General features: G+C 34.9%; 1 protein-coding gene across 4 annotated transcripts; it reads right to left on the reverse strand.

The window, feature by feature from the left end:
- Nucleotides 1-2,937: 2,937 nt before the first annotated feature.
- Nucleotides 2,938-9,457, reverse strand: LOC131622587 (probable protein phosphatase 2C member 13, mitochondrial). 4 transcript variants are annotated; one of them, XM_058893632.1, is made up of 9 exons: nt 9,174-9,457; nt 8,752-9,020; nt 7,247-7,374; nt 5,983-6,081; nt 5,441-5,599; nt 5,011-5,097; nt 4,574-4,665; nt 3,828-3,902; nt 2,938-3,433 (listed from the first exon to the last, which is right to left on the reverse strand). In XM_058893632.1, the coding sequence occupies exons 2-9, from the start codon at nt 9,018-9,020 to the stop codon at nt 3,239-3,241; spliced, it is 1,104 nt and encodes a 367-aa protein (XP_058749615.1). In that variant the 5' UTR covers nt 9,174-9,457; the 3' UTR covers nt 2,938-3,238. The 4 variants fall into 4 exon arrangements, with proteins under 4 accessions (XP_058749615.1, XP_058749614.1, XP_058749613.1 ...); XM_058893631.1 differs by having other exon boundaries at nt 8,752-9,025; XM_058893630.1 differs by having other exon boundaries at nt 9,146-9,457.
- Between the last annotated feature and the right edge of the window lie 1,943 nt (nt 9,458-11,400).

Below are 11,400 nucleotides of genomic sequence, written 5' to 3' on the forward strand. Positions count from 1 at the left end.
TAGATATTGATGAAGATTTGGAATCAGTTTCACTAATAGATGCAAAAATATTTCCATAAAATTCCTTAATAATACGGTCAAATTCAACTTTCCCCAAATGATCTCTACACTCTTTTATGCAAAAATCTCAAAGTTCTTTTTTCTCTTGGACATTTTGAGGAATTAGTATGTTTCCCCGGTCATCGAATTCACGTATTACCACCATTATGTAAATTAAACAAAATAAAAGTAAGGTAAAAACAAGAATACATGAAGTTGTTTCATAAATGTTGGCGGTGTAAAGGTTTAAAGGACCACTATGGGAGAGAGTTTTCAAATATTCAAATTTTAAAGAATATAGAGTTTGGAAAAGAGATATTTGGTATTTATCCACTAAGTGTTATGATTATTAAACACATAGGAAAGTTATGTCATTTAGAATCATAATGAGCTTAGTTTTCTCATAAAAAGGCATCATTATGAAGAGAGATAAAAAATTCCATGGAATAATTAAAATCAGTACCAATTTAACACTCTAACATATCATCCAGTAAAGACCGGTGGTCAGGATCTAGTCAAATCAAGATCAAGTTGGGATAGGGTTTGCATGGACGTAACAAATGCCAAGATTCTTTATCCAAACCAGTCACCCTTCCAGGCCTTGTGCTTGGGGGGGCTTATGTACATCTCGTATTTTTAGCTTAGTCAAGATATCTCTTTTAGTTTAGATGAGATGATGGTTTAAAGATACAAGAATTCATACGACTAGAAAAACCATGATAGAAGCTGATTTATCGGGTTAGTAATCGGGGTCATGAAGGATTCCGAATAGATCACTGGAGTCAGGCCATGATAGAAGCCGGTTTGCCATGTTGGTAACCCATCGTAACGGTGAAGAGGCAGTCCAAGGGGTCGTATGGAGGTTATGAAGTTGATGTTTGATCCATTCTAACTCATGATTAGTGGTAATTATTGAGACGACTAACGTTACCTTGAGCATTTAATCATGAGAAACGTAGTGGAAGCTCATTATGGCTCATTGTTGAAGGAATCAGAGGATTGAAACAAAAATTATATAAGGATCACCGAAGCAAATGTTGAGGCTTCTAAAAAACATCTAATATAAAGACATTGATAAAGAAGCACACTAGAAACAAATTTCCAACATTTGTAATCTCACCTGACTAACATTAGGGAGATTATCCAAACGGTGTTTTTTTTGCAAGAAAATGTATCATATAAATTGTCTTTCCAATTTAACCGATCAGGTACCATAGAATTCAAACAAATAGGGAGCGCTTTCAGGCAGTCACAAACACCCGAAAGAACATTTATATATAATAAATTGAAGTTCCAATTTGCATCCTTGTATATATCACTCCCTCGCATTTCCAAATCGTTGATATCCACATAGGGAACATGCTCCGCTAATTTCTGACCCCGGGCCAATTGGAAAATCAGAAAGAGGATTTCTCATCCTCCAATATAAATTCAAAGCAATCTTTAAGAGCATGGAGAGCTTTCATAATTACATTCTAAGTAACTGATCCAAGTTTTTTTTTCATACTAAGGAACGTTTCTTCACTAATGTACTTATGTTTCAAAACTTCACTCATAAAAAATCATAATTTTTGTGGAGACTCCAAACCAACTTACCCAACATAGAGGTATTAACCTGTCTAGTTTTTTGAATCCCAAAAACACACAGCTTCTTGGTCGTAGTGATTTTGTTTCATCCAATGAGATACACACCCGAATTTAAATTACATTTTCACAAAATTTCTAACTATTCTATCAATAAAAACACAATCAATAAAATCACAATCACAAGTTGGCTAAGGTGACCACAATTATTGATTAATTATTTAATGATATTTTTAAAAATTTGAATGACTTTTTTTTATCAAAGGAAACTTAACTCATATCATTAATAAGCAAAGATTCAATACAAAGAGGTGCCAAATTAAATAAGCTACGTCTAGATCAAGAATCGGCCGCCTTTGTTATGGCGTGAGCAACCGAATTCGCTTGGCACTTTAAAACTTTACCTCAAAGTTAGAAAAACTAAGCAATAAATTACGAATAGTAGAAATAAATTCAAAAGAACCAATGAGACCCAACCAATGAGACCCGTCCTAGTAGCTTGAACCGTAATTGAGAATCACTCTCAAAAATAACATTCTCCAACGGAAGCTCAATAGCACTATGGATAGCTTCTTTTGAGACCCAGCACTTCTGCTTTGAGGGTTGGAAATGACCCAAAATCTCAGACGGCCCCAGCATGAACAAAATTCCCCAAATAAAAAGATAAAGTGAAAACCCCTCGCCAATAAATTGGAGAGTGCCCCCAAAAAGTAGAGTAATAGGGTTTTTGTCAAGTGGAGTATTTTGAGATTTTTTTAAATGGTGTTATTTAAAAATAAACCATTTTTTATACCATAAGAGTTTTTCAAATGCTTTTTGATCAATTTTACTCGCACAACCTTTCAACTTCTGCATGCATTGTCGTTGATTACTCGAGCTCTTAGAAAAAAATTGACCTTCGTCAATTTTTTACTTGATGGCGCCATTTCTAGCAAGCGTTACGGCTGAATTTTGTGTATTTTGCTGGCCTTGATTGAAGATAATTCTGATATCTGTGTTTTCATTTTACTCGTCACCTATTTCACTGAAATACATCATTCATTTTACAAGAAGTAAACCTTTAATGATACAATTCATTTACAAGACTTCTAACTAGGGGATAGACAATGCTTCATTTTGATAGCAAAAAGAGATTTCCATTTTCAATACCTAACGATCAATCATTAATAAATACTTTTATTGAATTTTATTTCCTATATATTTTCTGTTTTCCTTTCTCTTCTCGTACATGTACAATTAGTTACGTTATTAGTTAAGTATTGCTGAATTCAATTGCGTAAAGAAGAAGAAAATATGATTGTGACCCCATCAGTATGAAACTCCTAACACAAAAAGATGCAAGTTGCATTTATTATAGATAAAAACAAAAAATACCAAACTGGAGCCTCTACAAGCAGCAAACTTATTTATAGCAAACACCATAATAAGTTTTAAAAAGAGCATAAATCCATCAATGACCACGATCCAAGAGTAACTTACATTACAAAACGGATGAATAAACAAATCATCAGTTGTTTGACATGCACAAGTCAGCCATAAAGCATGTGCAGACTTCACTGTGTTCCCTTCCCTCAATAAACCACACACATGTTGAGTGTTTTTCCTTGTCTACTCATCATGCATGCTGACTGCTTTTTTCAGGATTAGCTGGATCAGCTTTATCAGGATTAGCTGGGTGTCTTTTTTCATGATTGAATCGTACCACAATGCAAGTAATGTTATCTGCACTACCGCGATTAAATGCGGCTTCTGTTAACTTCCGAGCAGCTGCCTCGGCTGCCTCTTCCGCCCGGGCAATAGAAACAGCATCCTGATAAAAGTAAATGTAAATAACTATTCAAGTACCAATGAGAAAAATAAGCCCGGCATAGCAATTAAAAAAGAAACCCTCACTTTAGCAGAGAAGGAAAAAAACATTTTATTTGGTATATAATCATGCCAGTTTGGCAACAAAATAAATCGAAGTTATAATCTGTTGAATAATATATGGGCAATATAATGATAAGATTAGGTTCTGAAAGTGCGAAAACATGGAGTTTCCCCCTGCCAAAATATACATCTCCGTGCTCATTATTTCTCTTGTTTATTTTACCAATTGTATTCGTTACCGATGCCAATCAACTCCTGCATGATTTAGAGGGGAATATATAGCCATATCTGTAAGCAACAAAGAGTACAGGGCTAAGAAAGAAGACCAATCTTACATCATTCTGTACTACATCCCAGAGTCCATCACTTGCAAGAACAAGCACCTCGGTTTCTTCATCTATTTTCTGCTCCTGAAAATAAATGAGGAAAAAAGGCAGAATGTGAACATAATAATAATATAATTCTTCACTTCAACATGCAATCTCTTTTATAATACAGATGTTATCAACATCATGGAAAAGAAGTTAAGGCCTCCTGCATCATCAAAGGAAAATTGATTATCTAATTGTTTTCTTGTTACAGTTGCTGTGAATAAAATATTTAATCTCACTTGGCATGCTGTAATATGGGGAGTGGCTTCCAGAAAATTGAAAATCTTGCTTACATGACAATTTTTTTTGCAAAAGCATCATAGTTCACAGGGTATAGACATAATACACATGGATCTTAAAAGAATAGAACACTGCAATTAAAAAAGACTAATGCCATAAATGATTTTAAGCATTTCTCATTGTAATCAGTGAAAACATTGTTTTCTATGACAAATCTTTAAAAAAAAGGCAATAACAAAGTGACATTTTAGTCTTTACTGTTTTATTAGTCTTTGAGAATAGGAAACAAAATTAAAAAAAAAAAAAAAAGACAGAAACATTTTCTCAAATTAAGTAGTCCATAATAGTTTCTATTAGAGAAATTATCCACCCTCACTGTTGGGATTGCGAGGAAATGATCACTTGCTTGAACCATCAAATAAAATAATAGATTATATATCTTTGAGGTACACAAGATAATCAAGGATCACCTGGATCTCAGGTTCTGCTACAACAAATGGCTTCAGCATACGGTTGCCAAATGCACGAGACATTGCCAGCACCCCTCCAACCCTCCAAGTACCTGACCAGAATATAAACACAAGTGAATGTCTCTTTCCTGCGCTACTCATTCCATTTCTTAATCAAATCATATCCCTTGGATGGCCAGAAAAATTTTAGGCAGGGATACAGAGGCATACATCAAATGTCAATATGATGTACATTCACTCTCATTGTTACTCAAAACACAGAACATGTAACAGAGTAACAGACACAAGCTAGAAACACATTTACATAATAACAATGTAGTTTACTTCTGTGGTTCAAAACTTCCACGCATGTTAAAAACATATTAATCAAACAGAAGATAATACTTCATGCCAGTCATCTAGAGTAGTGAGTTATCTACTTAAAAGCCATGTGTTACCTGCCCACATGACAACACCCCCAGCATTCTCAATTCTCTTCCGCTCGTCACTTCTATTAGGCTTATGATCCTCAGAGAGAGCAATTGCTGTCAAAAACGAAATCTCAAGTTTAAGAAGTCCGTACATGCTAATAGTTATTAAAATGTATTTAGATGAAAGTAAATAAGAAAATTAAGCATACACTAATCCAAAAAGCAGGCAAGGAAACCCTTGTCTTGTTAGAAATGCTTTAATTTCCATGTGGCCTCTTATATTTATATTTTACACTATTAGCATATTTCACACTATAAGTTTTCTCCTGAAAACGTATCAGTATATAAATTTATTTTTATGACTATATATGATATGAGAACTTAAAGACTACCAATATTATTACTTAGTTAGACAAGAAATGTAATGTGAATAATTAGTAGGTAATCTAAATATTACCTTTTCCAGCTTTTGATATTACAGTTCTAGAATCTCCAACATTAGCAACATAAAGATGGTTATCAACCAAAACAGCTGTTGAAGCAGTAGAACCGTCATCCCGGAAATTATCTTTTACAGAGTCCAGAAACTCAGCATCGGTTTGCTGATATGTTTCACCTGCAGGGTTACTTAAGTTACAATACATGCACATACAGATAGTGAAAAATTAAAATCACATCGAGCAGGAACCAACCCTAGACCCCTTCAATGAAATAGGACCAACACAATAAATGTGCACTCAATGGTGCTAAAGATGTTAGATTTGACAAGAATGTATAAACAAATGGTAGAAAGTGACATGTCCCGTTAAGCCAGCTCGGTTGATAGCTGTAATGGGACATCCGACTGCATGGGTACAGGGTCGAACCCGCGACATCCCACTTATTCACCTTTAAGAGGTGAAACTACTAGACCAAAAATATAAATGGTAAAAACTGACATGTTCTCAATATTACAAGAAACCACAAATGAAATTGGAGACCAAGAGCATGAAAACACACTTATAGCCAATTTGGTATCCGTCAAAAACTTTGGATGCTTCGTGAGATTTTCAAATAGATGATCCTTCAAATACTCAGCAGCACGAGAACCACCATGACCTGTAGAATATCAAAAATTCATTTAGACACTCACGGAGAACAACAAACAGATAAACACGCACCCTATTGAGATATGCATGATAAATATAATTATTGACTTAGTTAAAATATAGATGACCCATTTCATGGTACAGATAAAATTGTGTAAGATCAGCATTCAATGTCAAAAATCCAGTGTCATCAAAAATCCGCAATGGAGATTTATGGTGGTTTATGGTAAATAACCGCCGATATTGCGGGTTTTTCCGCCATAATCCACTACAGTGGTGCCGCAAAGTGGCCGGAATGGCAGGAATTCTGTTCTATGCCATGGACAGACATCCCGGCATCAACAACACTGAAAATCAAACTGCTTAAAGTATTTGCATTTTTAGTCCTTTCCATCAACTAAAAATGGAAAATAAATAGAGGGCTGCGTTGAGGGTTCGGTGGAACTTGATTCAAGAAGCAGGTTTTTGCAACTATATCTTCGACTAGAGTCAATATGCTTTGCATTTTGCATGGTATGGGCTAGTTTTCACATGTTGAAAGTTCACATGGACAAACTCCAAATTTGAAACTTCATGTCTCTATTTGCTACAAGGTTTCATGAAGACAGGGTTAGTTAGCAAAAGATACAAAGTGGTGCAGGATATTTACTTTTTTTCATTTTATTTCTGTCATTATTTTTATTTTTCTTCGATTGAAGATAAACATAGGGAAACAACTTTTAGAGTTTGAGGCAAGCTTTTCTGCTTAGGATTTGCAACATAGAACATGTTCACTAATTTTACCTCAAAACATGACATATACAGCCACAAACATGTACAACCCAAGAACCATTTTTGATACAGTATTTAATGCTATGAACACAATTGGATGTTATACTTTTTTTTGATTGGGGTAAGAAACAAAATACTAAGTTGCAATTAGTAATATTGGGAAACTAGTAATAAACCAGAGTTGGTTTAAGCTTATTGTTTCATGTTTCCCTGAAATTTTAGAATTATTCTCTCAGCTTGTCATTTTGTGTATCATGAAAAAGCTTATTTTTTCACATGTAATGCCTACACAACATGGATAGTCAATATTATTATTTAAAAATATGTCAGGAAACTTTTCTGAGTTGCCTAGAGAGCTAGAAAGATTTGTCATTCTAGCAAGTAATGAGGCTGGAAATTTTTACCATCAAATATTCCAAATAAGCTCACTGAACGACCGTCAATGATTGATGTCTTAACATCATAGAAATCTTCCATGGTCACTCTCTTCCCTCTAAAGCTTGAATACCCACAGACAAGTCTTTCATCTTCACTGCCAATTAAAAATTCAGCCAAATAAGCATAACTTGATCATAATATAGAATAGGAAAAAAGCATAAAGTACAACACAAATCCAACCCCTCAACCATTCTTCCACTAAACGACCTAGTAAAACCTCACATCTATTGGAATTTGGTCTGGATGAATAAAGATAAATTCAGCTTAGGAATGTCCAGAGAGTAGAAACAAGTATCATGAATAAAACCCCCTTTCCGATTTAATGTGCTACTGGTCAATATTCATACTTTAACTACTAATAGTAGCTAATGACTTTTTGACAAAAATTACAATCTGTCATAGCTCCCAGTTATTCTTCCGTCTAATTTTGTGCGAACAAAGATACAATCCAAAATCAAAAGATAAATCAGTGCATTAGCTTCACTGACTTGAAGATCTCTTACCACTAACTACACATGGTATACATTTTGTAAGATTGCATCCACCCAATTATATTGTGTGTTTTTATCTCGTATTAAAACTGCATCTACAAATCTCACTTCAAATGGACAAGCCACTTTTCCATTTTGGTAGTGTAATATGAATGAATACTCATTACTTTGGATGAGTGGTCACACAAGATAGAATCAAGAATAAAATCATTGGAGAAATAATAGGGATAGATTCCATAGTAGAAAATATGGTAGAATCTTTCTATAAGTTAGTTGGTATATGTGGGAAGTAAAAGTAGGGGCACAGATGAGCTTTTGATGCAACTGAACAAATAAAACTGATCCATGAATTATCAATTAACTTCTAGCCCCATTTGGTAAAAATAATCGAACTTCCTAAATAACAACCTCTTTTAGCTAACAGATAGCTCTAAAACCAATCGTAGTAAAATTGATTCTATTCGAAAATCTTAAAAGATTCGACAAGCCAAACACCCACAACATTAGAGACCACGAGTCACGACCGCCACTAAACAGACAATACTTTGATTATAATCTTACAACGAACAAACGGGATTGTAAAATATTGAGAAAAACTCAAGTTCCACATCGGAAAGAAATAAGGCTTCAAAAGAATTTATAAACAGCTGTAGCCCTAACCTTATCAGCCAATTTTTTAAGAATGAGTTACACTTGCTATAAAAACCAAATACAAAAGCATGATACTGCAATCCAGGCAAAAAAAGGGAGAGGATCAAGCCATTTCCCTCCTTAATCATAGCGCGAACAATATACATTTCCAGCATATAAAATCCAATAAGTAACTCAATCATAGCGCGGGCAATAAACATTTCCCGCGTATACAATCCAATAAGTAACTCAATCATAGCGCGAGCAATCAATATACATTTCCCGCATATAAAATCCAATAATCAAACATTTATAAAGATCAAATGGTGAAAAATGAAAATCATATTAACCTCTTCCATCCACCAGTAACAAAACCAGACCGAGCGGAATCATCATCTTTCTGCGACGCCGTATCCATAGAAGGACCAGCCCTAGTCGACATAGAACCTGTATCAACCATCATCCCTAGATACCTCTTAAACACACGATTTGGAAAATAAACAGCAACTTCCGGACCAACTCTAGGCAACAAACCCTTCCCAACGAAGCTGAATCGCAATCTCCTGTTCAAAATTCCAGCTCGAACAAAAATAGAACTCACACACCTGCCGCATACCATCTACCCTAGAATCACATACATAACTACATCAGACATCAACAATAATCAACAATAATTAGCAATAATCGAATCAGAAAATGCGAAATCGATGAAATCAACGAGATCAACGATGAATCGCTACTCACATTCACATTCAATACCAAATAGTAATACCTAACGATGCATTCGAAAAACGAGATTAAGCGAGATAATTAAATGATTAAGAAATAATAAGTGTGGATTATGATCTGATAATGAAAAGTGAAATCTGATTTGGGATTGAAAAGAGGGGGTGAAAAAAGGAACAAGTGTGAAGGTGAAGTTAGAGCCGCGTGTTCAGCATCTCGTTAACTGAATTTTGGTTCTGTGTAGAATTAAAAACCGTTTGAATCTAAAAGGGATAGATAGATGAGGGTTCCAGCACAGGCTTCCCGGAGGACACTTGTGACAAGAAGAGGCTTATTTTATTTTTCTATATATATAGAGTTTAATTTTTTCTTTTTCATATAATTTTTGTCAAATAAAAAATATTGGATATACATACGAGAGCTTAAAGGTAGTGCACTGTAAAATTTTTTACACAATTAGTGCATCACAACCTTTGAAAATAAATACTTTAAATTTTATTTAAAGAAAAAGTCAAATATTTATAAAAATTAACGGTTTGAATTTTACTGACAGTATAAAACTGTTTTACACTGTCGGTGTATTTCCATTAAATCCTACCCATAAATGCATAATAGATAAAAAATCATGTAAGAAAAAATAGTTGTTTGAATTTAAAAGCTACAAAATCATTGAATTTAAAAGCTACAAAATCATCATGGACCCCCTTTATCTTTTTCTGTTTTATATGTTGATATTTTTTGTGTTGGAGACTTTCTTTTTCATCAAGGAAAATTATTAAAGTTCCATCATTCCAAAAAACATATATCTGCATTATACTGATATCGTCTAACATTGTGACAAGCGATACTTCATATCTCTTTCTATAGGCTAAGACGAATGACCCTTAAGTTTAAGAGAGCCTCAAACCTAAACAGATTTATTCTACTTTTATTCTTTTTAGAAATACCACAAAAGACGTAATATTTGTAAAACAAAATCTGAGTCATTAGAATGGGATGGAGGGAATCGACAAAGTCCACCAAAAAGACAATATGAGGCCTGTGAGATTTTGGATCGAACTCTAGTATGGCCGAAGGGTAGCTTCTTGGTTCGACAGGGTTAAGCATGATGTCGAAGGTTGTTCACATGCTTGTGTCGAAGATGCTAGGGTTGTTAGCATGTTAAATTAGGTTTTAGTGTTTAAACCCTAATTTGTTAAGTTAGCTTGTTTATTAAGTTGGCTTGTGTAATGGGCCTTGTGGAAAAAGCCCATTAGTTAGTATGTTAGGTTTTATTATAAATAGCATACTAGTCTCTCATCATTGCTAAGCTGCAAATCCTAATTTAGGGTGAGAGAGGTTATTTGTTATTCTTGTAAACTTGTAATCTTGTTTTAAGAGAAAGTGAAAGAATAACAGTTATAACCAATTCTTGTGTTCTTCTTCTCCCCTATAATTCCCTATTATACTTTGTTATTGGTATCGTTTTTCACAACAAATTGGTGCGGTGAGCGTGGAGAAGATGCCTTCAACAAAGTATGAGATTGAAAAGTTCACCGGAGTGAATGATTTCGGTCTGTGGCGCTTGAAGATGAAAGCCCTACTGGTTCAGCAGGGTTGTTTGGAAGCGTTGAAGGGAGAGGCGGCCATGAATGCTGCATTAGCGGCAGCGGAGAAGACAACTATGATCGAGAAAGCACACAGCGCAATTCTGTTGAGCCTTGGTGATAAGGTTCTCCGGCAGGTATCAAAGGAGACGACGGCATCAGGGTTATGGGTGAAACTTGAAAGTTTGTACATGACCAAATCGCTGGTAAATCGACTCTACCTGAAGCAAGCTTTGTATTCATTCAAGATGATTGAAGACAAAGTATTGGCTGAGCAGTTGGATATGTTCAACAAGCTGATTCTTGATCTTGAAAATATTGATGTGAAAATCGATGATGAAGATCAAGCGCTGTTACTATTGTGTTCTTTGCCTCGATCACATGCTCACTTCAAAGAAACTCTCTTGTATGGAAGGGAGTCCCTGACGTTTGAAGAAGTTCAATCAGCCTTGTACTCTAAGGATTTGAATGAACGAAAGGAGCATAAACCTTCGACTGTTGGCGAAGGTTTGGCCGTTAAAGGAAAACTCTTACGAAAGGATGGTAAGTTTGACAAGAAGAAAGGCAAAAGCCAGTCGAAGACTTATAGTGGCGAAGCATCTGGCATTCGATGCTACCATTGTAAGAAGGAGGGTCACACAAGAAAGGTGTGCCCTGAACGCTTGAAATATCATGGAGGTAAGGATA

This window comes from Vicia villosa, unplaced genomic scaffold (assembly GCF_029867415.1).
Source record: "Vicia villosa cultivar HV-30 ecotype Madison, WI unplaced genomic scaffold, Vvil1.0 ctg.000032F_1_1_3, whole genome shotgun sequence".
NCBI classification, from domain to species: Eukaryota; Viridiplantae; Streptophyta; class Magnoliopsida; order Fabales; family Fabaceae; genus Vicia; species Vicia villosa.